At 55.7% G+C, this 26,476-nt stretch overlaps 1 protein-coding gene across 1 annotated transcript in view; it reads left to right on the top strand.

Moving 5' to 3' along the window:
* Window positions 1–26,476, top strand: part of CACNA1A (calcium voltage-gated channel subunit alpha1 A) — a 287,057-nt gene that overhangs the window by 229,208 nt on the left and 31,373 nt on the right. The window contains exons 27-36 of the mRNA XM_029916601.1: window positions 764–823; window positions 1,476–1,582; window positions 9,513–9,612; window positions 11,966–12,126; window positions 14,026–14,163; window positions 15,747–15,948; window positions 17,042–17,206; window positions 19,677–19,787; window positions 22,380–22,463; window positions 25,473–25,478. Coding sequence (XP_029772461.1) covers window positions 764–823; window positions 1,476–1,582; window positions 9,513–9,612; window positions 11,966–12,126; window positions 14,026–14,163; window positions 15,747–15,948; window positions 17,042–17,206; window positions 19,677–19,787; window positions 22,380–22,463; window positions 25,473–25,478 — 1,134 coding nt within the window. The remainder of the gene's footprint in view (window positions 1–763; window positions 824–1,475; window positions 1,583–9,512; window positions 9,613–11,965; window positions 12,127–14,025; window positions 14,164–15,746; window positions 15,949–17,041; window positions 17,207–19,676; window positions 19,788–22,379; window positions 22,464–25,472; window positions 25,479–26,476) is intronic.

Genomic DNA, 26,476 nt, shown 5'->3' with positions numbered 1-26,476 from the left:
CAGCGCCCTCTGGTGGTAGTGCCCCGTAACTATCAGCCCTTCCCATGTGAATCCAATGGAACACCGCGCCTGCATAACACGTCCTCATGCCAAGGTCACGTGCTATGGCATGGCCTGGGTAGGGGCCAGGCTGCAGGCCGTCGCTCATCTAGGCAGAGAGCACCTGGTCCTGGCCCCGTGCGAGGGAATAGGGGGAGGGAGGCGCGCAGGGAGAATCACCCCACCATGGTGAGCATGTGGCCGCAGAGCTGGTGGGGGAGACCACAGTGGTGAGCTTGACCCCCAGCGTCCGGCTTAGAAGGTTGGTCATGTTTAGGACTTCTCACCGAAGCGACCCAGCAGGTCAAGGGCATTGGGAGGTCAGACTGGTCACCAACAGGGTTACAGCCCTCCCCGAACTTCCCCAAGATCACCTTTCCTTTATATTGAGCTTTGGGCAAATTAAAAAAAAAAAAAAAAAAAAGCACCCTTCCCGTGGGTCAGCAAAGCATCCGGAGTTATTTTGGTAGGACTTTTCTGCCATCTACTGGACAGCTTCGTACACAAGGTACTAATCTGCACTATGAGACAGGGTGGGAGGGGCCCTTGTACAGTGCACACCCTGACCAACTGTATGTGGCAGCCGTGTTTCCTCTGCTTGGAGAGTCTGTTCCTCGGGAGCTTTGCTGGAGACCACACATTCCGGTGGGCCTTCACCAGGTGCCTGGGGAACCTGCTAAAACAAGCCAATGATCTGCTGCCCCCTTGATTTTATCCCTTACAGGTGCTGCGATATTTTGACTACGTTTTTACAGGCGTCTTTACCTTTGAGATGGTGATCAAGGTGAGTGCTGAGAGAGCCGGTGACCCAAGGGGGGCTTCCCCGGGGGATTAGAAATGCTTGGTGCATTGGAGCAGCCGTGAGAACTGGAAGTAGTGAGGGAGAAGAGTGGAGAAGCCAGGGCAGGGAGATGAGAGCCGGGAGGCGACAAGGACAGATCCTGGGGGGCCTTGCGGGCCACCGGGAGGACTCCGCTTTTTACCCCAAGTGAGGGGGGAGCCACAAGGGCTCTGAGCAGAGGAGGAACGTGACTGGGCTCCTGCAGTGCCCACAGGCGCCCTGTGGCCTCATTGGGGAGGACGGGCTGGAGGGAGCTAGGAGCAGCCATTGCACGGGTCCAGGCAGAGTGTGGTGCGGGGCAGGCTGTGTAGGGAGAAGGTGGGCAGATGCCAGGAAGGTTTGCCAGTGGATTCCATGTGGGGGACGCGACAGAGGAGCCCAGGGGCACAGTGAGGTCTGGAGCTAAGAACCAGCAAGGCGGAACTGCCTTCGTGAGATTGGGGAGGGGGTACACTGGGCCCCCCAGGGCCTCCAGCAACGGTCCCAGCCCTCCCTGCGCCCCCTTCAGGGGCCCCTCCCCCCAGAGACTAGAAGGGTGGGAACTGCTCCCCAAAGTGCAAAGAGGGATCTGAGCCCCATCTCTTCTCCCCTCTAGATGATCGACCTGGGGCTCGTCCTGCACCAGGGTGCCTACTTCCGCGACCTCTGGAACATTCTCGACTTCATAGTGGTCAGTGGGGCCCTGGTGGCCTTTGCCTTCACGTAAGTCTCCTCTTGAGACTTCCACTTGCGTCTCTGCCCCCCCCCCCCCGCCCCGCCCCTGGCTCGGGGCTGCCCATTGGACCAAGGAACGTTCTCAGGGCGTAGAGATGGGGAGAGTGGGCTCCGGGCGGGGGTGGGAGACATCGCATGCTGTTCCAGGAAGAGCTTCGACTGGCTTTTGCATGACGTCCGCTGTGGAGGAAGGAGGAGAAGGGACCCCGCCTTCCGCCTCCTCACACAGCCACGTCACTGGCCCTTGCTTTGCTGCTTTCCGTAGAGTAGCCCCGCTGGGACATCTCATCTTCCTTCTGCTCTCCAAGCTCCACCCCAACCGCTGTCCCTTTGAGAGCCCCGCAGAGAAAATCGGGACACGGGTGTGCATGAGAATTCGGACCCCTGCCCTGTGTCTGAAGGCCCTGTAGTTGTAGACCTGGTGACTCCCCCTGTGTGTCTGTCACTTCTGTCAGGTCCTAGGACCCTCTGCCCTCTAAAAGGCTATGCCTCATTGTGTAGCCCCAAGATGGCACCCAAGGGCCGGGCAGCCACCGTATCCAAGATGGCTCCCAAATTGCGGGCATCCATTCCAACATGGCTCCCAAGGGTCGGGCAGCCACTCTATCCAAGATGGCTCCCAAGGGCCGGGCAGCCATTTTATCCAAGATGGCTCTCAAATTGCGGGGACCCATTCCAAGATGGCTCCCAAGTTCTGGACAGCATTTCAAGATGGTACCCAAGGGCTGAGCACCCACTAGAACTTAGGACCCTGAGAGCAAATTTAGGAGTGCATTCCTCAAGTTCTAGACATTTGGGGCACATTGAGAAGACTTCACCAGCTCTCCATCCTGAAACACATATTCTTGGGGACCCATCTGTGCCCACCACAGCAGGTCACTCCCAGAAAGGGAAGTCTCAGAGGGATTCTTGGTTCATATCCGGGTGCCCCCTCCAGGGGGTATAGCTCAGGGGTAGAGAATTTGACCGCAGAGAGATTCTGACCTACGTCACCCCCATAGTGAAAAATTAGAGGCTTCCTTCGTGCCTCTTGCTTTCTTGCTTCCTTCTTACGGGCTTCTCGAAGGTCCCCTACCCCTCTTCCAGGCCAGCCAAACAGTGAAGATTCAGTTTGTCAGGAGACGGAAGCGGGGGCTCGCTTCCAATTTAAAGACTAAAGTGAGCTACTCTCAGATTCTTGCCTGGGGACACAATGCGGTCAAGTTGTGTCAGAACAATTCAAGAAAGCTCCAGGGTTTTCTGGGTCCCTCCATGCTGGTGGAGACAATGAGGTGGGGGCCTCTGGCCAGATTCCCACCTCCTTTTCCCTTTCCCTTCCTTTCCTCTTTCTATGTTTGCTCATCTGCTACCTCATCTCCTTTCTCTCTCCTTCTCCCTCCCTCCCTCCTTCTCCCCCTTTTTTAAATGACTGAGTATTTAAGTATTAGAGTGATGGAAGAGATTTTTAAAAAATCGAAAGTTTAGCTATACTACTAAAATATTCTACAGTTTTAAAAAATAAAATAAGTCAAATGCACAGCGAATTAGAGGAGAAAGGTAGCCACAAATAGGACAGGGAATTGATGGCCTTCATATATAAAAAGGATTTACAAATCAGTAAGAAACATGAAACTCAGTAGATAAGGGAAGGGATGTAAGCAGAAATTTTACAGAATGCTGACAATAATAAAAATGAAGAAAATTCAGCTCCTTGGAATTTGGAGAGATGTAAAATACAAATAAGATACAATTTGTTTCCTATCAAGATAGCACCAGTTTCTTAAAAAAACATTTTTTTTAGAGGCACCTAGGTGGCTCAGTCAGTTAAGTGTCTGACTTTGGCTCAGGTCACGATCTCCCAGTTTGTGGGTTCAAGCCCCACATCAGGCTCTGTGCTGACAGCTCAGAGCCTGGAGCCGGCTTCAGAGCCTGTGTCTCTCCCTCTCTCTCTGCCCCTGCCGCAATGGTGCTCTGTCTCTCTCTCTCAAAAATACCCATTTTAAAAAAGACGTATAAAGTATATATGAGAAGGTAATGAAATACACTCTTCTCTCCCGACATCAGCTATTTCTGCGACTCCTGCCAGGTCACTGGCAGCACCATGCTAGGTCCTAAGAAAATTTCAACTCTGAAGAGCCGAACATCTTACCTCCCAAAGGCTAGAATGAATCTGTGCCCACAGAAATAACCTCCGTGTGTCTCCACCACCGCCACCCCCGTGTCTGACTCAGATTTCTGTCTCAGATCCCCAGCCCTGCCGTGTTCCTTTCTTTCCCCATTTCCCTCTCCTTCCTTCTGACCCCTCTCCTTCCTTGTGGGCTCTTTCTCCTTCTGTTTCCCTCCCTCCCTCCTTCTGTGCGCCTCGCTCCTTTTTCCCCCTTCGCCCCCCCCACCAACTTTCTCTCTTCTGTTGATCACTTTCTGTGTCTCTGTGTCTCCCTGCCCACCCAGCCCACTCAGCATGTGTGATGTGTGGGTCCTCTGTTTCTCTCTCTCTCTCTCTCTCTCTCTCTCTCTCTCTCTCTCTCTCTCCCCCTCCCTCCCTTCCTTCCTCCCTCCCCCGACCCTTTTGCCAGCCATGCTCTGGGCCCCTGGGCAGTGAAGTTTGCCCTCCGTGGCCTCCACTGGGTGTAGAACAGAAGTGGAGTCAGCTCGCCCTTGTCCTTGGCGCTTTGACCTCACAGGTTGGAGAAAGGGGGAGGCTCCAAAGGACTAGGGGCTTTCAGCCGAGGGACTTTTGCCATAATGAGCGGGGAGCTTATAATATGCCACTTCGAGGATCCCCAAAGCTACAATTAGGCTCCACTTTAGGCAGACAGGCTGCAAAATCAAAATTATTTTTCCACCAAAAATCAAATCGGCGGAATGATTCTTTGTGTTGCAGAAGACTTTGCTAGAAGGAGCTGATTTTTGTTTTGAATTTTTCATCTTAAGTATGAAGTTATCCAAGGGCGCGTTCGAAATGAGCCTCCAGCTCGCAGATTTGGCAGCACGTTTGTAGTGAATCTTCTCAGCTGCTTCTGGGAAGTGGCTGCAGGCGTGAAGCCAGCCAGCCCGTGACCTTGAAAAATCCCTGTTTTGAATGTTGGGGGGGGGGGTGGTTAATTCCTATGCAAGGAAAAGGTCCAGACTGGGATTTAAGGGCATCTGATGAGCCTGGATGGGCTCACAGATCTCACAGGAGCTGGGGGGTGTGAGATTTTGCCCGTGGGATCCTGACCAGTGTCAGCAGCTCTCCTGGGTTTTGGAAAAGCTGATGGTCACGGGAGCACTTTTCCATGGTGGTCGTAGGGATGGGAGAGGTGGACCCTCGGGACCCCCTCCGCCACACCCTCCCTGCCTTGCTGCAAAGACTTCCAGGTGCTGCCGCCTCTCTTTCAAGGCAGGGCTGCAGGCCTGGCACAACTGGCCAGGCGCCTTGATCAAGCCATTCCTGCATGCCCGGGGCTAATCTGTCAAAAACCCAGACGGGGAGCCCCCAAGCTGCTGCTTTTGTCCCCGGAAACGTTTCAGAATCCTCCTCTTGCTGCGGATTTCTGGCCTCTTTTGCCTGAGAACGTTTCTGTCCCCGTAAGAACTTCGCTTATTGTCTTTCCTTGTTACTCCATGGATGTCAACAGTGGCCGGAGTGGGGGCTTCTCTGGGTGCCCGACCCCAGAGTCCTCTGCTTCCTTCCTCTCTGGTCCTTTGCCCAGTTTATGTGCCCTGTGCCGTCCTCATGGCCAGGCTGAGAGCCCCTATAGGGGTTAGATCAGTCTCCTTGCTTTAGAAAGAGGTTCCTGCAAGTCTGTCTGGCTGGTCTCCAACGCGCAAGCCCCTCAGCCTGCTCTGGGCCTCAGTTTCCCCATAAAATAGAAAAAACCTGACTTGGTGATGAGGGTCCGGCTTGCACATACTTAACCCCGCCCCCGCAGCCTCCTGCAGGGCGTGGTCTCGTGATCCCCGTGCCCCAGAGGAGGGCGTGGAGGCCCAGGGGGATCGGGAAGGGGAGCGAGTGTGGCAGGATCACCAGGGTGAACCTGGCACCTTCCACCCGTGACAGCTCAGCCAGCCTGGGGTCCTGGGAAGTCGGGGGGAGGGGACACGAGCCCGCTCCCTTCTTTGTCGAAAGGGATTGTGCTGTTCCGGCCTTTTGGGGGTTGAGGCAAGGATTCTGCCTTGGTGCTGTGATCGCGGTCCCGTCTCGGATGCGGGGAGACTATCCCTGTGGTCCTCCAAGGGATGTGCCGAAGCTCTGCTGACCGTCTCCACCCCTCCTGCACCTCACCCAGATGTGTGTGCGTGTGTGTCCTGCTCCTTCTACTGACTGTGTGCCGTGTCCGTGCGACCGCCATTAACACACCATTTCATGAGCCATCACACGTGGTATGCTCTCTGCCCATGCATCAGGCGGCCAACTGACATTTCTCAGCAGCTGGCCGATCATGATCCTGCCCTCACTGCCAAGAGTCCATCTGGCGCTGCCCCTCCTCCCTCAGGGCAGGCCAGCGCAGCTGGCAGCCGACTTGAACAAGCCGCTCCTGCATGCCCGGGGGCCAAACTGCCAGGAAGCCACAGAAGGAGCCCTCGGGCTGCCACATTTTTTTAAATCCCATCCTCAAAACAGCCCCTGCCCTGAACGCATTCTGTGTCTTGCGTGTTGTAAGATGGAAAGAAGATTTGAGCGCAAGATACCCAAACTGGGGTTTGAATCTCAGTCTGCCACTTCCTAGCTGTGTGACCTCGGGCAAGTCGCTCTCCCTCTCTGGGCCTCAGCGTCCTCATCCAGAAAGCGGGCATAATGGTGCCACCTTCCCACAGGCCTGGTGGCTTTCAGAAGACTCACAGATCACCCCTAAAGTCCGCGGGAATCACGGACTTTAGGCAGAAAGACAGGCAGAAATCACTTCATTGAAAGAGCTGTCAATAATCCCCAAGGGAGAACGGAAGTATCGCTAACTTCGAACGGGGCAGCGGGTGGGAAATTCTGACCGCACCTGCCTGGCGGAAAGGCCTCCGTCCACGGATGGCAGTCGGGTTTCCTTGGCCTTGACCTCCAGCCGTGGCTGGTGAGTCCTAAAGAGGCCGAGCCCGATTCCCAAGCTGAGTTGTGCAGAGGTCCTTGCCCGGGGCCGATGGCTTCCTCTAGCCTCGCGTGTCCTCGGGACTCCTAAGGGCCGTCTGTCACCACCGCCTTGGTGACGTAGGGGGTAGGGGCGTGGCCACGCTGCTGTGCGTCACGCATCCACTGCTGTCGAGACGAGGACGGTAGTTCGAGGCAGAGCTGGGATTCAAACCCTGGTGCTCCCGAGGCCAAAGCCTCCCAGAACCTCCAGCGCTTTCTCCAGCTCTTGGCACTGACCTGCGGCCGCCAGTTGGCCTTTGGGAGCTGACGGCTTTCTGGCTGTCCGGCTACTTGGAAGTTTGGCTCTCCTGGTGCTGCTGGGCGGTGCCGGGAGCCTGCCAAGGGCAGGGGACCCGCCGGGGGCCTTGCAGGTGGAAGGATGGACGCCGGCCAGGGCCACAAGCCTGAGGCTGCCCCCCCCCCCAGTGCCCGGGCACGGCAGGGGGCGCTCAGGTGCGCGTGTGTGTATGTGTCTTCTGTGTTCTCTCTTCTGAGGCCGCTTACGATCTGTCTCTCCCACCGGCGCTACCTCACCAGGAGCAGCACACGGTAAAGTTCTCTCTCTCTCTCTTTCTCTCTCTCTCTCTCTCTCTCTCTCATTTTGTCTGTTGTTCTCTGTGCTCTGGTGCAGCCACATTGGTTCTGGGCCTGTTTCTGTGGCCTTGTGTCCTTGCTGCTGTCCTGTTGTTTACAGTGACCAGAGCCCCCAGGGGTCTTGGCTTCCGCCCCCATGGTGACCCACCATCAGTCCAGGTCTTGGCAGAGAACAGGAGGGACATGGGGGAGGGGGTCTGATGTCAGCAAGGCAGACCAGCACGGTGAGGTGATTACCGGAAGAGTGAGGGTGTCTGGACCCCAGGATGGGAGAAGGGTGGACAGGCCCACCAGCCAGGATGTGGACTCCGAGAGGAGGAAGCAGCCTCCCGAAGAACATCTACACCCTCAGCAAAGTGGTCCAAAAAGCAGGGGGTTTTCTGGGAGAACGCCTTGATCAAGCCGCTCCTGCATGCTCAGGACCCGACTTGCTAGGAACACTCCTCAGTGCCTCAGTGAATACAAGGTTATGTCTCAGCCTGGCCTGAGGGCACAGCCCCTCCTGGGACCGGGGAGTCACCTTCCCGGGAGGGGGTGTGCCCATGGGAAGCCCGTTTCCACACGTCAGGCATTCAGCCCTTCAAGATTCTAGCTGGCCCCACTTTCAGCCTCGATGCCCCCTTGCTTGACATTTTAGTGCATCTCAGGGACTTCCACTCTTACCAAAGCAAAAGGCCTGAAAGATACTTGAAGAAGAAATCGCCGTTTCCCCGTGTGATCTAATGATTTACTCGTGTCCCCACTCGGCTTCAGATTATCTCAGTGGCTCTCTTGATGTGCGTCTCATACCACAGGGGCACGGCCTTGAGATCACGGTGGCTTTGGCTTTCAAAAGGGAAAGACGTGTCCCGCACAATAAAGTCCACTTGATTCCCTGAAAAATGAGAGAGAGGAGAGCTTGAAAACAAAAAACAAAACTGTGGGGGAGGGTGTTTTGTGCCCAGGCCCCAGACACACCATGGTGGGGGTCTCTGGGACCCACAAAGAACTCTGATCTGGATCTGCTCACGTGTGTCCAGAGACCACACGCCAGGCACACGGCGGGAGCTGGGACAAGAACCAAGGTCATGGGGAAAATGAACCATAGCGAACAGACCGCAGTTTAAGCCTTTGATAGGTTCTGTATCTAACATCAGAGGCCAAGGTCGGAACAAAGATGGTTCAGACACAGCAGTAGGGTCTGGGGGGGACCCACAGACAATCAGGGGAGGCTGTCCGATAAAGGGGGCTCTTCACTTGGCTTCGAGGGCTGCGCGGCCCTGTGAGCAGACAGGAGGCAGGAGGGCACTTCTAAGAGCAGGGACGGCATGTGCCAAAACAGACAGAGGCAGAGAGTAGGGCTGGGGTTTGGGGTGTGCAGCAGTCGATGGGAATGCAAAATAAAAAGGTAAGTTGGGCTAGATTTCGAAGAGCCTTGAATGCCGTGCCAGAAGTTCGCAGTTCTAGGAATTCAGATTGCTCCAGAGGGATTCTTAGAAGGAGAGTGACCCGGTCATTGGCTTTGACCACTGTGTGCAGAAAAGATGGAAGAAGACAGAGAGACAGGGAGGGGGGAGCTGGGAAATGGGTGATGGGAATCCAGCATAAGATGGGCACCAGGGACGATGATGGAGAGGTGAGGAGGGTACCCCACTGGGGATGCGGAACGGGAAGCTGAACGTGCCGTGGGTTTCTGGCCAGGGCAACTGGTGGGTGGTGAGCCTTCGATGGCCGCACCCGGTGCCCTCCTCTTGGGGGACCTGACTCGGTTGGCTAAGGGTATCATGGCGTCTGTGGGGGCTGTACAGCTAAGGCTCAGGTCCACCAGACTCCGGAGGAATGAGGCAGAGAGCCTAGCAGAGGTTCAACATCGGCATCTGATGGCCTGGAGCTCTGCTCTGGTGGGGCTCAGGAGTATTGAGGGGCGGCCCCTTTAAGTATTTCCTGAATCCTGTTGGGAGGGGAGGCAGGGAATCCCATTTCCAACCACCAGCCCCCCTGTGCTGGGTCTGAGGGCCACGCCAAGCAGTTTTGCAGGCCCCAGCCGAGTGCTGGGGGCCCTTAACAGATCCTGAGACCAGGACCACTGGCCACCTGCTGACTACCTCTTGAGCCCAAACATAGCAGGGCTGCTGCCCACTCTTCCCCCCAAGACTCCTAGGCCTGAGAAGGCGGGGTCGCATGGAGTTGTGGGCTCCCTTCCCCCTGGACTGACTTCTGCTCCCTCTTTTCTCCTCTCCGCACCCTAACATCTTTCCACAGTGGCAACAGCAAAGGGAAGGACATCAACACCATTAAATCCCTCCGAGTCCTCCGGGTGCTACGACCTCTTAAAACCATCAAGCGGTTGCCAAAGCTCAAGGTGAGACTGGGGTGTGTGGGAGGCCCGTCAGGGTTGCCATGTACAGTTGGTCAGGTTGTGCACTGCTCAGGAACACTACCCTGAAAGGGGTGCAGATAACATCACTTCCGTCATATATGGGTATTGTTATTACTACAACTCTCCAGCAGATGGCAGTAAGCGAGTTGACCAAACAGAAATATGTGTATTATGACCGTTTTCCATTAGATGAACTGTCTTTTTTTTTTAATGATCGTTTCTTTGAAATTTTTTTAATGTATTATTTATTTTTGAGAGAGAGAGAGAAAGAGAGATCGTGAGCAGGGGAGTGTAAGAGAGAGGGAGACACAGAATCTGAAGCAGGCTCCAGGCTCAGAGCTGTCAGCACAGACCCTGACGCGGGGCTCGAACCCACAAACCGCGAGATCATGACCTGAGCTGAAGTCGGATGCTTGACTGACTGAGCCACCCAGGCGCCCCTGGATGAAATGTCGTGAGGTCGGGATCCCTTTTCCTAATTGCCACAAAGACACCGTATGGATAACATAGGCCACGACCCTGATGTGGGAAGCAAGAAACTAGGTTTCTGGTCCCACATGGTTTTTGACGGTTCACCTACCGGTTCTAGGTTTGCGTACCTCCTCTTCCAAAATAGTATGAACCAGCATTTCCCAGAGCTTGTCATTCAGGAGAAAAGAAAAGGAAATGAAACGTAGTCCTTGAAACACATCTTTTCAACTGGTGTCCACCCGAGGGCCACTTGTACTATCTCTTCGTGTTTATTTCATGCATCGCTTTTTTTTTTTTTATTTAAGTGAACGTATTTTTAAAAATTCTACGTCAAGTTTCACAAGCTGGAAAAGCAGGAAGAACCCAGTGTTAGTAGAAGATCAAACTAAGTATGTTCCCCAAAGATAAGATACTGTTACGCAAATCTGGCCTGACGGGGCGCCTGGGTGGCTCAGTCGGTTAAGCATCCGACTCTTGATCTCAGCTCAGGTCACACATGGTCTCCTGGCTCGTGAGATCGAGCCCCGCACCAGGCTCTGCGCTGACCGTGGGGAGCCTGCTTGGGATTCCCTCTCTGCCCCACCCCTGCTCTGGCACGCACACTCTCTTTCTCAAAATAAATAAATAAAATTAAAATCTAGCCCAAAAGATTGCTTGAAAAAGACTGTAAATGTGGGTTAAAAAGGGTAAGTATCAAGGTCGGGTGTTAACAGTAGCAACTAAGCAAGATTTCCTGGCTCGCTCAGCAGGATGGAAGAAGTGGGAAGTGATGAAGTTAAGTTCCTGTGCGAGTCAGCTCTGTTTATGGGCTCCTGCAGGCCCTAGAGAAATGCCGGCTGTCACCAGGACGTTGGCACTGTCGCTAGCCAACGTGTGGCTGCCCTTTGGATGTGAAAGCTTGCATCCAGATGCAGGGAAGCCGAGCAGTATTCAGTTCTGCCGTTCTTCACCCTTTTCTGGGTCATGGCCACCTTGAAAAGCCCCCATGAGGGGGGCCTGGGTGGCTCAGTCAGTTAAGCGGCAGACTTCGGCTCAGGTCATCATCTCACAGGCTGTGGGTCTGAGCCGGTGCCCGGCTCTGTGCTGACAGCTCAGGGCCTGGAGCCTGCTTCGGAGTCTGGGTCTCCCTCTCTGCCCCTCCCCCACTCGCACGCGCGCTCTCTCTAATAAATAAACATTAAATTAATTAAGTAAACTAGATAAAAAGTAAATAAATAAAAACCCCCATGAAAGCTATGCACTCTGTCCCCTAGGGAAGGCCGGCAGAGCTAGCCTGTAGTTCCAGTAGGTTCGAGGACCCCCGTCCGCTTGTGGATAGGACCCGCTGAGGTCAGAAGCAGAACGGGGTGGGAGCCATTCCAGGCCTGGACCCTGCCTTCTTCGGGAGACAGAGGGAGGACTCCATGGCACCCAGGGCGGAATCTCCTGGGCACGTGCAGTCCGCTCTCAAGGTCAGAGCGCCCCCTACTGGCCAGTGGTCAGAAGGGAGGGAGCGCGCAGCTGCAGGTGATAGGAAAAGTGACCCCTGCCCCCAAGCAGGGACACAGAAGGAACAGGAAATTCCTTCTCTGTTGAGGCTCGTTCCTCCGGCCCTGAAGAGCCGCGAGCGTCTGTTAGGCTCAGAGAAGCAGCCCCGTTTCCCGGGAGTGGAAAACGGGGGTTAGATGCATGGACACCCAGGATTGAGTGCAGCCCCGGCACTTACCTCCCAGAGAGAACCTCGTGGCCTTGACCGCTTCGGCTCAAGGCCTCGTCTGCGAACTGGACGGACTGTGGGCTGCAGGAGGCGAGTGGCCGGCCAGGCCGGCAGCCCCTCCAGAGCTTTCTCTCGACTCCCCTCCCCCCCCCCCGCCCCCGCCCCCAGGCCGTGTTCGACTGTGTGGTGAACTCACTCAAGAACGTCTTTAACATCCTCATCGTCTACATGCTGTTCATGTTCATCTTCGCCGTGGTGGCCGTGCAGCTGTTCAAGGGCAAGTTCTTCCACTGCACCGACGAGTCCAAGGAGTTCGAGAAAGACTGTCGGTGGGTCTCCGCCTTCCTCGGTGTCCCCGTGGGGCAGGCGGGGCGGAAGCCGCGCAGGGCTGGGGCTCCGGAAGTGAGGCAGGTGCCGCCAGCCAGCGGGGTCTGGAGCGGGAAGAAAAGCGTCGGGGTTGGAGTTGCCCCACGTGGCTTTGGGTAGGACGCAACAAGCCCCCTGCTTGGGGCGACTTGGGGGATAATGACACACGTCCGTGTCCCCTCATTTGAACACCTTCACAGGCAGATGCGCTTTAAAATTCAGAATAGTTTGCAGTTGTCTTAGAAAGATTGTGTAATAGGCGCCCTGCATGGGACGTGACACCCTCACCTGGGTCTCAGGGGTCCCTGTGATCAACCCTTTTTCTTCTGGGAAACATGCCACTGGTTGCAGCAAATGGGACCAATAACAAGTATAAAGAGATTCATGTCCAAACGAGTCAGGTTTGGGGGCCAAACGAATTGGGTCAGAGATGGACAAACTGCAGGTAATACGTCCCTTTTCCCTTTACGGGGTCTGTGGTCTCTGCTGCCGTCGTGACACGGGGCAGCCAGGGGCGCCTGGGCGGCTCCGTCGGGTAAGCGTCCAACTTCAGCTCAGGTCACAATCTCGCAGTTAGTGGATTCCAGCCCTGCGTCCGGCTCTGTGCTGACAGCTCGGAGCCTGGAGCCTGCTTCGGATTCTGTGTCTCCCTCTCTGTCTGCCCCTCCCCTACTCACGCTCTGTCTCTGTCCCCCCCAAAAAACAAATATACATTTAAAAATGACACAGAGCAGCCAGACAACACACAAACAAATGTTCCAATAAAATTTTATTTCTGTATTTTTAATTTTTTTTAATAATCTCTGTACCCAACGTGGGGCTTGAACTCACGACCCCGAGATCAAGAGTCACAAGCTCCTCTGTCTGAGCCAGCCAACCTCCCCTAAAATTTTATATCTAGAAACGAAAAACTTGAATGTCGGCATAAGTATCATTTGTCACACATTCTTTCGATTTGTTTTCAACCACGTGAAAATGCAGAAAACCACGCCTCGTTTGTGGCCTTACTGAAACGGGTGCACATTTGGTCTCAACGCCATAACATGTCACCCTCCGAGTTAAGAGAAAAAATATCTGGCTTCCAGAACCTTCTAGACTGTGGACTTGTGGTTGAGAACTTGTGGACCTGAAGTCTCCCCCATCTTTTGGGTCATCCTCATGATGGAAAATTTTTTTTAATTTTGTTTATGTTTCTTTATTTTTGAGAGACACAGAGAGAGAGGGTGGAGGAGGGAGTCGAGAAAGGGAGAGGATCCGAAGTGGGCTCTGCGTTGCAGGCACAGAGCCTGACGCGGGGCTCAAACTCACAAACCGCGATATCGTGACCTGAGCCCAAGTGGGACGCTTAACCGGGCGCCCCCTTGTGGGGGAAATTGCTAAGTGCCCAATACATACTGTCGCTCTGTAAAACGTTCTCACGCACGGAATGGCAGCCTGTCGTTAGTTTGGTGACTTTTCCTGACTTTGGAAGGACCCACACTTCGGCCACGTGTCCTGGGCTAAGCCTTGTGTTCCTGCTCTTGAAAAGGAGCAGCCCCCGCCCTCCGTGGGCCTGATGGACCCAGAAAAGTTCCTGCCTCCCTCCTTGCTCTCAGTCCCCCAAGCCTGAGGCTCTCGCCGGCAAGGCTGGAAGTTTTCACGCTGGAAAAGAGCACTGAGCCCTGAGTCAGCCCTCCCGCTGCGAGCAAGGCCTGGCCGCATCTGAGGACCTCCAAGGGGATGGACCCGCTCTTGGGAGAGACGCACGTTCTCTGGCCTGAAGGATGCCGTGTGGGCTGGTGGGCCCCCTCGTCCTCCCATCTCCGATCGCCAAAGAGGGTCCCCTCCCTGCATTCGCTAACGGCCCGTCTTTCCTGCGGCAGCGGCAAGTACCTCCTGTATGAGAAAAATGAGGTGAAGGCCCGGGACAGGCAGTGGAAGAAGTACGAATTCCATTATGACAACGTGCTGTGGGCCCTGCTGACTCTCTTCACCGTGTCCACTGGAGAAGGCTGGCCACAGTAAGTGACCCGCCAGACAGCCCCACGGAGGAGCTGGGGAGGGGGAGGGGCCAGCGAGTGGGAGGAGTCGGGGGGGAGGGGCCGGGAGGGGAGGAGTCGGGGCAGTGCGTGGGAGGAGTCGGGGAGGGGCGGGGCCAGGGAGAGGGACTGGGAAGGGGCTGAGAGCCCAGTGCCAGGCAGGTCCCGATGAGGCGGGGTTTGCGCCAGAGGTGGGGACCCTGCTAGGTGCGTCAGGGACCGGGCTTGGGGGGGGCGGGGGGATCGCAGGCCCTCCATGCAGATCGCCAAACCCCATACTGTTTCCGATTTGCAGAAAGACTGCAGGGACACAGGCAGCCGCGTCCCCTTAAGGCTTCCTGTGCTGCTGCGCACAGAGGTCTGAGGACACAGCCCGGATGTGGCATTTCCCAAGGCCCCTTGGCCCAGGACCGTCCCTCACCCAGACAGGGCCAGTCAGGGCTGGGGTGAGGCTGAACTGTGCAAGTCAAGGGCCCCGCCTGTCTTTGCTTTTATATCACGGGGTTTGTTGTTTTGGGGGGGAGGGGGATATTCGTTGTGATTTTTGTTAATATTGCGGTAAAATACTCTTTCTCTCGACCGCTGAGAGGTTTGGCACCGCCTTAATTTGTGTCCATGGATGGTCCCTCGCTCTCCTCACCCCCGGCCCGCCTCCTCCCAGGGACTCAGAAACGCCACTTGATTCCAGCATGTGCCCTGGGGACCCTCACCTCCCTCCCTCCCTCTCTCAAGAAACCCACCACCCCTCGCCTGCCTTTCCACTCACCCACACACACACGCAGCACCCACGTACATGGGGCCAGTGCTGGCCCATACGGCACCTTTGAGTACATTTTTTAGACAACCCTTCCTCAACAGACTTCAGGTCCATCTGTCATAAAAACTCTTGGATATACTTAATGATTTTGTTCAAATAAAGTACTTTATGGCCACCTGCCCAAAAGTTGTCATCGTGAAAACGTATTTCTATCATGTCTCCAGTATGAATGGCAGTCCTTAGACAGAGAGCCCTTGAGCAGCGCACAACCTATGCAACTGTTCAGAGCAGCTATGCAGATACACACTCCCATGTTTGTCCCCACCACACCTTCTCAGCATCACCACCTGTGCTTAAATGCCCCACCATACACACACCCACACCCACACACACACACACAAGTGTGTGCCTCCATGACCCCCATACACACTCCCTTCCATCATTACAGCCTAGTTTTTTATCCCAACTTGGCCCGGCCTTAGTGGGTGAACTTCGATAAGTCACTTTAAATGGCTAAACCTCAGATTCCTCAAATGCAAAACAGGGCCAGTAATAACCTCCCTGAGAGGGTTGCCAAGAGCATAAATAAAACCATTTCCAGCCCCTGACAGCCCTCAGCACACTGTTGTCACCACCACCACCCAGAGAGAGGAAGCAGGAACCCTTCTAGCTTCGTAAAGTAACTGCAGTAATCAGGGTCAGAAAGCGATGACGACCTCCATCTGTTTGCTGTTTTCTTTTAATGTTCCCCTCCATTCCTGTTGCCTGTCCCACTCTCCCCCTGCCCCCGCCCACTCCCCACCTCCAGGGTCCTCAAGCACTCTGTGGATGCCACCTTCGAGAACCAGGGCCCTAGCCCCGGGTACCGCATGGAGATGTCCATCTTCTACGTCGTCTACTTCGTGGTGTTCCCCTTCTTCTTCGTCAATATCTTCGTGGCCTTGATCATCATCACCTTCCAGGAACAGGGGGACAAGATGATGGAGGAGTACAGCCTGGAGAAAAATGAGGTGCCGCTTCCCAGCTGCGTCCTTCCTTTAAAAAGTGCCAACACCCCCACCGCGCACATGCCCACCCCGAAACCCACCCCTGGGGGCATTCATTCTCCCAGCAGCGTTCCATCTGCAGGGCAGCCCCTCGTGGGGTTCCCAGGGGAAAACACGCAGAAAACAGGTGTATGTATCAGTCAGTCTGGACGAGCTGGTGCTGCAGTAACAAGCACGGCCAGGATCTCAGTGCCAGAATCCACAAAGCGGCTGATTGATTTCTCCTCCAACACCGCATGTCCGGGCGGCCCTGGTCCACGTTTTACCTTTATTCTGGCTGCTCTCTAAGACCCTTCAGATCAAGAAGAGATCATGGCAAACAACTGCAATTTTGAGGAGGGTCTGTGCCCAGAAGTGACACTTCCGTCCACATGTCACTGAGCCAGAGCAAGTCACACATCAATGTCTGGTGTCCGTGGGTTGGGGGACTGTGATATCCCCGAGGGCAGCATGGTGAATATTAATGAATGAAAAGCCAGTCCTCCCGAGAGTACACATGTGGCCCCTGGGTCTTCTAGAACCATCCGAGCTGGCTGGAGGGCCTGAAAGGCATCCTTCCTCTGCTCTGTGGGCCCCTGACACTAAATAGCCATTATCCCTTCCTCCCTCAAAGAGAAGGCGGAAAAGAAGTAAAGAATTCAGTAGGAAAGAACGGTTAGACTCAGTGTCAGACTTCGGTTTAAGTTCAGGTCTGGCTCCCTTAGCAGCTGTGCCGCCTCAGGCAAGTGGCTTAACTTCTCTGAGCTGGTTTTCCTTGCCTGCAAAGTAGGGTTACTAATGGCACCCACTTCCCATGTTGGCTAAGGGGACTCAGGGGGTCCCCGGGCCGTGCCAGCGTGAGGTTCAGCAGATGGCGAGTTTGTGAGGTGCCTTAGGTGTTGGCAGAAGGAAGGGGACATGGCAAAGAGCTTACGGGAGTGAGGAATCCTGGGGGGAGGGGGGGTGGGGCAGACTCCAGCCGGCGTGCCTGGGGGCCGTGGCCAGTTACAGGAGGGGGTGCAGTGCCCGGCCCCCCTCCCCTCCTCGGGCCCTCACGCCGCCTGCCTCCCTCCTGCAGCGGGCCTGCATCGACTTCGCCATCAGTGCCAAACCGCTGACCCGACACATGCCCCAGAACAAGCAAAGCTTCCAGTACCGCATGTGGCAGTTTGTGGTGTCCCCCCCTTTCGAGTACACCATCATGGCCATGATCGCCCTCAATACCATCGTGCTCATGATGAAGGTAAGCAGCCGGCACTGCGTGACCCCCAGGTGCGCCCGCCCCTCACGCCCGCCCTCCGGCACCGTTGGGCCTGGTCCACCACACGTTTCCCAGACCAACCGCATCCTGTGCCACCACCGAGCCTTTGCTCTGCGGTTCCCTCTACCTGACACATGGTTCCCACCACTCAGCCTGGCCGGCCCCTCCCGGCTTCTCCTGCAGGCGCCTTCCTCCAGGAAGCCCTCCCTGACTCAGCTCCCACCATTGCACAAGGCACCCCTCTTTGCACCCTGTCGGCTCTCTCGCATCTCATATCAGTGTTGGCTTGCCCAACAGCCCCCCCACCAGCCTGTGGGCTCCAAAGGAGGCCAGGCAAGTCCCGCTCGCCCCTGAATTCCTGGGGTTCAGCAGGCAAATCCCTGGCTAGGAGGGAACAGGAGGCCCTCGATAAATGTTCATGGGTGAAATGAGAAAGGAGGGGCAGCTAAGCACCTTGCGACCCTTGGGGCGACAGAGCTTCTTCAGGGTGACACGTCAGAGCCTTTCACCCTGTGGTTTGAAGACCAAAGGGCAGGATTTAAACCCAGCTCTGCTGTTTAACTCAGCGTTTTAACTTTGGGGGCCGGCAACTATCAGGCGTCACTTTCCGGTAGGTTGATGGAATGACACTGATAATAGCAGCACCTTCCTCCCGCCCTCGGGTTGGGCGTGGGGATCGAACCAGGAAGTTCAGGCAAAGACATTAGCACATGTCCCCACGCTTCGGAAACGCTCAGTATTTAAGCGTCTAATTTTTGAATTGGCAAAAAAGCAGGTGCCTATTTTTGCTCGAAAGGCTTCTCTGTAAGCAAGTTCTTTTATCTTCTCGTTGTGATGATCCTGAACAGTTTCGAACGCGCAGAAAGGGATAGGACCGCACAGCGCTGCTCAAACTGCCCCGCGTTCACGGATCATCCGGGGACCTTGGGAAAGTGTGTGGATTCTGGCTCAGCAGATCCGGGGTGGGGCCGGGATTCTGAAATTCTACCCAGCATCCCTCGGGGTGCCGGGTCCCTGATCACCCGGTCTCCGTCACTGCGAGGTGCCCATTCGGAACATGCTCAATGTCTGCATCATCTATTTTTCTCTTTTTTTGTTGTTGTTGTTGAGGTGAAATTCACATAATATAAAATTAACCAGGTCAGAGGCGCTTGGGGGGCTCAGTCGGTTAAAGCATCTAACTCTTGATCTCAACTCAAGGTTGTGAGTTAAAGCCCCAGGTTGGGGGTCCACGTCAAGTGTGGAGCCTACTTAAAATCATACTAGCCATATCAAAGCGTGCAATGCGGGGGCAGTTTAGGACATTCGCCACCCTGTGCAGCCATCACCTCCCCCTACTTCCAGAACATTTCATCACCCCAGGAGCCCCCGACCCCATGAGTGGTCACTGCGCGCCCCCCACCCCCTGCCGCCTCCAGCAACCGCCAGTCTGCTTTCTGTCTCTGTGGATTCACCTATTCTGGACATTTCATCTATTATTTTTAATGATTATTTTGAGAGAGAGAGAGCACACATGTGAAACAGGGCAGGGGTAGAGAGAGAGAGAGAGAGAGAGAGAGAAACAGAGGATGCGAAACAGGCTCCAGGCTCTGAGCTGTCAGCACAGAGCCTGATGCGGGGCTCGAACCCTTGAATCATGAGATCATAACCTGAGCGGAAGTCGGACACTTAACCGACTGAGCCACCCAGGCGTCCCTGGTTGTTGTCTTTTAAATCTCTGTCTTCCCATACCTTTCTTTCCCCCATGCTGTTGACTTTTTGAGGAAACCGGATGAGTTGAATGAAAACTGCCCCACCTGTGGGTGCATTGGTCTCCTCGTGGGGTATTGTGACGTCTCCCACCTGCCCCGTCTCCTGTAACCCGGTCCTCAGGGCTGAAGGTGATAAACTTGAATCTAATCAAGTAGTCTGGGCAAGAAGATTTCATGAGGAGTCGGGATAGCAGTTACCTCTGGGGCAGGTTCCTGACTGGCAAGGAGCGCAAGGAAACTTTTGGGGGTGCTGGAAGTGTTCTGGGGAGCGGTCTCATGGGGGTGCACAGGCAAGCATTAGAAGAGGGGGTGCGCCTGGGTGGCTCAGTGGGTTAAGCGTCTAACTCCTGGTTTCAGCTCAGGTCATGATCTCACGGTTCATGGGTTCGAGACCCACATCAGTCTATGCACTGACAGTGTGGAGCCTGCTGGGGATTCTCTCTCTCCCTCGAGCTCTTTTTGCCCGTGCCTGTTCTTGTGCTCGCTCGCTCTCTCTCTCAAAATAAATAAATACACTTAAAAGGAGCCGTATCAACCCAGCCCATGGCCAGCTTCCCTGGGGCCTGCGTCGCCTCCAGCGGGGGGTGGGAAGCCCAGTGTCCAGGTCTTGCCTGCTCCTCCAGACAAGACAGTCCCAAAGCCGCCTCCGCAGCTCCCACCCTGCCCGCTGACCCCTCCGTCCTTCCTCCTCTCTCCTCCAGTTCTACGGGGCCTCCGTGGCTTACGAAAACGCCCTGAGGGTATTCAACATCGTCTTCACCTCCCTCTTCTCTCTGGAATGTGTGCTGAAAGTCATGGCTTTTGGGATTCTGGTAAGCTCGGGGCTGGAGCCTTGGATGGGGGGGGCGGGGGGGGCGGGCACTGGGTGCTGGGCGATGGTCTCCCCACCCCCGCGGCGGCCCGAGCTTCCCTCCAGTGTCCGCGGACCCTAGTCAGTCATTCTTGCGCTGCGAGGGAACGCCTGAGACCCAGCCCTTGGGGACCGTCCCTGCGCGCCAGGCGCATGCGCATACTGTCAGTCCTCACTGCCCAAAGCGGGAGCAGGGCGATTACCATCCAGTTTAAGGAAACTGAGGTTCAGACCGGCCAAGTCCGTTCTAACCACAATCCACAGTAAGGTGTACATTTTTGCAAAGGACACAGCAGACCCGCCAAAAGACACAACCGACATGAAATTTTCCCGAATCCCGTCTCTGCCCTTGTTGTGGGCCCCGTGCTGTGAAGCTGTCTCTTCTGCTGATGGTGTAGCTTTTCTGTTTTAAATGACGTTTGTGACCCCCTAGCTTCTCTTTATCTCCTCCTAGTGCAAGCGGTCTTAACCTGAAGCCCATTGATCTGTGGGTGCAGGGGGAAGAATGGGGGGGCTGTGAAATTAGATGTGAGCAAACCACATCTTTATTATTCACAAGCTGCTAACTGGACAAGAACACTGCCTTCCGTGTTGAAGGCAGACCAGCCCCGGCCGGGTGGCCAGCACTGTCTGCGTCCTGGATACAAATCAGATCTTTCCATAGGCGTGGTAGGGGCGGCAGGTACCCTCCAAAGTTTTGTTTGCGTTCAGCTTTGCTTCGAATGCCAGTGACTGTCACACCTGCCACTGGAAATGATTTCGTGTGTTAATGAAGAAGGGCATTCATCATTAGATCATCATTTAAAACTATTTTTTGATCATTGTATTTCAATATAACAGGCACCGTTGCAGCCCTGGGTATTTTATTTTATGCCTTTACAAAGCTTCCTCTGAGAAGGTCTAACCAGGAGGCCAAAGGAGGTCACAGCCAAAAAAAAAAAAAAAAAGGCGAAGAAGGCCTGAACTGATGAGTTGTGTAATGGGACCTTCTAGAAGGTCCCCAGTGAGTGACTGAGCTTAGACTTAAAACAAGATGCTTCCCTCTCAAACACCCACTCAGCCCACCTCTCTGAGGGGAGTGGCCCACACACAGCCTGTGGCCTCGCCAGGCTCCCAGGGCCCATCAGTCATAGTCAAGGGCTGCTCCCAGGGGAGCCGTTTAATTTGCAACCAGAGGAAGACCGTGGGCAGAGCAACTGAAGGTGTGCAGGTGAAATGTGAATTCCTTTTAGATGATTATGAAACAGCATCTGTTGGTTGAGCACCTGCTGTAAAACCAAACCCCACCCCTAGACTCTGACTGCAATCTGACTGCTGTTATACCCCGGTCTTCCAGAAGAGGGCTCTAGAGCCCAGTCCCAACTCCTAGGACCTTGAACTCATACATGCTGAAAAGAGTTTGATCCTGGAAAGCACAGCTCCAAAGGCCCTTTTCGGTGAGGGTCAGATGCTCCGGGGAGGACCTGACCACTCAGAAGGGGACCCAAGAGCCCCAAGCTGGCCCCTGCTTTGTGAGGACGCTGAGAAAGCCGCGTTTGGTGTGGGTCCCACTGAATCTAGAGGAGAGGGCTCTCTGTTTGAACCAGACCCTTGCATTCAGGCAGAGGTGCTGCTCGGTGTGAGCTCAAACGGGGGAACATTTCAGTATTTTAACAGCAAGGTGCTCTACCCGTGTGACCTGGTTGAGCCAGCACCCGGCCCAGGAATGTGACAGTCAGGACAGGTCAGGCTGAGGTGTAGGACACAACCCCCCACCCCCACCCCACCGTTTGTCTGTCACTTCCATCAACAAGGGTTTTGTTGGCATTCAGCTGGACTCACAGAGCACCCTCCACCTGGAGCATTGATGATGGTCACCAAGCTCAAGGGTAAAAGGGTTCTGGGTGAGTCCTGTACTGGCTGGGAGGTGACTCTCACTACCTCTGCATAAAGCCTTTTGGCTGTAACTAGACACGGGCCGCCCCATCTAACCACAGGGGGGCTGGGAAATCCAGCCTGGTCTGTGTCCCCAAGTCCTTTGTGCCCTGGTTACGCTGGGATTCGAACCCACAGTCCCCTGTCTCAGCGATCCTGGTGTAGCAGAGGCAGTCCTGAACACAAACCCTGGGCTTGAACTGAGTTCAGTGCTGACTCTTCCCCTCTGTGCTGCTCACCCCAGATGGGTGAGTCACATCGCACTCTCGGGCCTCCTGTGAAATGGGTGATAATCCTTTGCTCTGAGGGTCTATGTGAGGATCCCAGTGACATCATTTATTAAAGCATCTGAGGTCTCAGGGAGCCCCAGAGGGACTGGCAAGCCTTAAGGGTAGCCCTCTGTCTCCAGGAGAGCGAAATCGGGCCTTCAAGGTCCCCTCTGGGGCCGGGAGAGCCATGAGGGTCCCAGGGAGGGGGACACTAAGCAGCCCGTACAGCAGCACTGTGCCATTAGAATGACCAGAAGTGTGGCGGGCACTCGGGCATCGGCAGCCGTGCCCCATTGCACCCTGGGGCCGGCCGTGGCAGCCAGGCACGGAGCCCTGCGTTGGCATCTCTGTCTTGTGGGTCCCCATTCTAGAATTATTTTCGCGATGCCTGGAACATCTTCGACTTTGTGACTGTTCTGGGCAGCATCACCGACATCCTCGTGACTGAGTTTGGGGTAAGTTTCCCTCCAGCTTCTCTCCGGGTAACTCCTGGCTGGGTGGAAAATGGGTGGAGGGGAGGGAATCTTCCAGAAGCAGCAGTCCCAAAAGCCTTACCTGACTCGGGCCAGCACTTGACTGTGACCAAAGAGGGAGAAGCGGGGACCCTGGGGGCAAGGACAGCCCCTCCGGAGGGTGGCTCAGGGAGATGGGGGAGCCACGGCTATGGGGCCAGCACTGCAGCATGAACTTTCCTGCAACTTGGCCGTTGACCAATGAATAAATAACATGGATGAGTGCGTTGAGACAATTAAAGGATCCCCAAGGCTAAGCCCTGCCCCCAAACCCCACACAGTGCTGGGGACCCAACCAGCTTTAAGTCTGTTGTGTTTGAACTAACCATCTTCTGGTTCATGGAGGGAGGTTGAGGAGGGAGCCGTGGCCGTGGGGCCAACAGGGGACTCCACTCCTAGGGCCTCAGGAAGGTCCCTAGGATGTCCACCCTCTTCTGTCCCTGGGCTTGGGAGGCTTGCAACTTGGGGTGGGGTCGGGGTCCCTGGACCTCTCCGTGGTGGCCCCACAGGCTGCCTCATCCTTCCCTCTCATCTGACTCAGGGCCCCAGAGCTCCTGTCTCACATACCCTCTTCGGCCATTTTTGAGTAAGCCCAGGCCTGGGAGGTCTCAGGAAACTGGTGGGGAGGGTAGGAAATCTTCACGGGGGAGCCTTCACGGGGAGCAAAAGGGCAAAGATGTCAAAGTCAAGGGTGGGAAAGGATACCAACCTCATTATAATAGCAATAAAAATAATGGCCACCCAGAACGGCACACTTAGTTGCATGGCGGGCACAGTGCCAAGCGATTCACGTGGATTAGCTCGTGGTACAGGTCAGGGGGTCAGCAGACAAAAGAATTCCTTTGGAGGGTTTAACTGAGGGGATTGGACAGCAGAGACCACTCATTCACGGAGGGGAGGCGAAGAAGGCAGACCAGGATGGCAAAGTGCCACCCACCCCCCATCCTTGAGGAGCTGTCACCTTCCCAGGTGCTGAAGTGGGGAGGAAATTTGAGCTGGAATGGGGAGGGGCCACCCAGCAGGAGCTGTGGACCAGGGGGCCCTGGGGGGTATAGAGCCTCTGCCCAAAAGGAAGGCCAAAGCAGGCTTAGGGCATTGGGGGAAAAATACCCAAGCCCATCTCCCTTCCATTCTCCTGGACCATGCCTATAGCCAGAAGGGACCCAGAAGACCAGAGAGAGGGGAGTGGAGGAGGTGCTCAGAACAAGCAGAGAAAAGTGGAGAAGAGACCTGGTTGGGGTGTGGCCTGAGGAAGAAGGTGTTGCCCCATTTCACAGATGGGGAAGCTGATGCCCAGAGCCCGGGGAAGTGAGGGGCCTGCCCAAGGTCACGCAGACCTGGTACCTCCTGAGAACTCACTGGTGACCCCTGGGGTGGCCCCATTAGAGCCCTGAGCAGAAAGGGATCAATTGACTCATTCTCCCACCATGAACGGCCGTTGGGACTAACGTGCTACACAGAAGAGGAGGCCATTCTCTGATATGTCCCCCGACACCCCCTCCCGAGTGGTATCCTGGCCACACCTCTTTGCCATGAGTTCCCCTGAGCCAGAAATTCTCCCTTCCCTTCATCCCATGTCTAACCCCTTCCTCTAGAGAGGTCCGTGGGGCTGTCCCCATTGGGGTGTCCCCCGCCTGGCCCCTGTGCTCTGCCAGAGGGCCAGAGCCTCGGTCTCTAAGGGATCCAGAGCTCCAGCTGGGAGTCAAAACATATCTCACCCCCCAGCTGAGCACATGACTGCTTTGGGCCAGTACGAGAGGTTGGAAGGTGGCCCCCCGCAGAGCACGTGGAGGGGTTGGTCGCAGGCTCCGGTCACCAGTAGTAAGAGACCCATGGGGCTGCACCCCCACCGCCCCTGCTGGCTGGCCGAGGACAGGGGAGGGCGCCAGGCTGTTACAGGAAGTCGAGCCGCCCTCCCCACGAGCTGTCTGACTTTGCCAGCTGACCCCCCTCCGCTCATGCAGAACGGGGATAACTCATAATTAACCTCATCGGATCCTTTCGAGGTTCGCCTTCGTGCACGCATTCAGTGGGCACTCATTGAGCGCCTGCTGTGTGCCGGGCAGTGTCGTAGGTGCTGGAGGCCGTGAACAAAGCAAAACCAGACAAGAGCACCTGCCCCCACAGGGCTGGCGTTCTAGGGGGGGACCTGGCCGCCTTTAACAAGTGGGAGCGATCCACATGAAGGGTTTGGCACAGAACCTGCCGGAAATACACCGTTCACAACTGGCCGTGGTTATTATTATTGCTAACGCCGTAGCTGTTATTGCTGTGAGCGGACTTGGGTCCGCAGTGGATTGCCATTGTGCTTGGGTTTGCCAGTCACCTCCCCCACCCCATCCCCCGGGGCTCGGAATTAGAATCGTTTGGAGCGGGAGGTAGAGGGTGGGTGTGGGGACCCTCTTAGGAGGTTATCTCCCGACCTGGGCTGAAGGGGGGCCTGCCCTGCGGGGCAAGGAGCCCACAGCCACCCCTTTTCTGCCTCCCAGGTAAGCCCGCTAGGTTCAGGCCAGAACTCCGCCAGGCTGAGGCAGGGGGAGTAAATCCCCAGGGCTGTGGGCGAGGGGGAAGGGCTCGAGGCCCCCTGGGCCCCAGCTGCCGCCCCCAAGTGGCCAGGGGACGTGGGTTTGCCCTGCGTGCGATGGTTAATGACTGTTTCTTGTCTTGTCTCTTTTCATGCCTGCTCTTTAAACTGTATATTGGCACAACGCCGTCTGAAAAATTCATCCAATCAAAATGCACTATGAAATTCATTTGTTCATCCATGACGTGGTCTGTGTGTTCATACACCAATGACTATCTCCCAACCCACCACCCCCACTCCCCGCCCGGGAACCGAAACCCATTGGTGTTTTGGCACTGGTTACAAATCAACCTAAAAAACGCTGAACACGCCTCCCCAACTGCCCCCCGCCCGCCCGCTCCCCTTCCATCTTCAACATCTGCATCTAGAATCCGGTTGGTCTTACTTCTTTCTGAAGTCTAAATGCCTTACATTAACTGTGAACGCATCTTCTAGCATCAGCACTGCACGTCCCGCCCTGGGCTTTCTGGACTTGGGTTGCCTGATGCATTCCCCCTCCCCCAGCGCCCCTACCCAGTCTGTCTGTCTACCCACCCACCCTCCCTCCTCATCCCTGGAATCTGTCTCTCTCTCTCTCTCTCGTTTTTTATTGGGTTCTGAATTAGGGTTTTCTGTATGGATTGGTTTTCGTCTTTCGCAAAGAAAAGGGTGGGCTTGCCCTGTGTGGCGCCTCCCGCAGGACTGACCAGCCGGCTGGGTCTCCCACCCCATCCCTCACGCACGTCCCTACAGTCAGAGCCTTTGGGACGCCCGGTCATTGCTCCTGTCCCCTGATCAGCTTCATGGAGCCTGGGCCCCAGGAAACTCCAGGCCCATGGGTGTGACTGGCCCGAGGAGGAGGGCTGAGGGCCGGGACTCAGGCCAGCCGGACAAGACCCTCCCCTGGAGCCTTGGCCTTCACGTGCTCACGTGCCCCCGCACACGCCGCCACGGCACACATGTGCCCTCGCCCCTTTCCCGCAGCACACCCTCTCTCCCTTTCTCTCCTGTTCTTGTGCTCTCCCTGTCTCTCCTCTCCCCACCACACACACGCATGCATGCACGCACGCCCACCCCTCCCTGGCACACCCACCCAGCCTGCACATGAATGCCCCCACCACAGCACACACCCTCCCACTTATTCGACTCCTTCCTCTCCTCTCACTCTGGTACATTCCACCAGCCTCCGCCTCGTGCCCACCACCTCCGACCCCTTTGAAGGACTCCTGCCAGTACCACGCACAGCCATCCAGCAAATGGTGACTGATTGCAAATGCGGTGCCCCAGGTGGAGTGGTGGACACCATCACTGCCACCCCCTCGCATAAAGTCAACGTGGGGAAGCCGGGCATTGGTCAGATAGGCACTCAGACCCACCTGAAGTTACAAGTAGG

Source organism: Suricata suricatta, chromosome 12 (assembly GCF_006229205.1).
Source record: "Suricata suricatta isolate VVHF042 chromosome 12, meerkat_22Aug2017_6uvM2_HiC, whole genome shotgun sequence".
Lineage (NCBI taxonomy): Eukaryota > Metazoa > Chordata > Mammalia > Carnivora > Herpestidae > Suricata > Suricata suricatta.
This window is presented reverse-complemented; position numbering and strand designations above follow the sequence as displayed.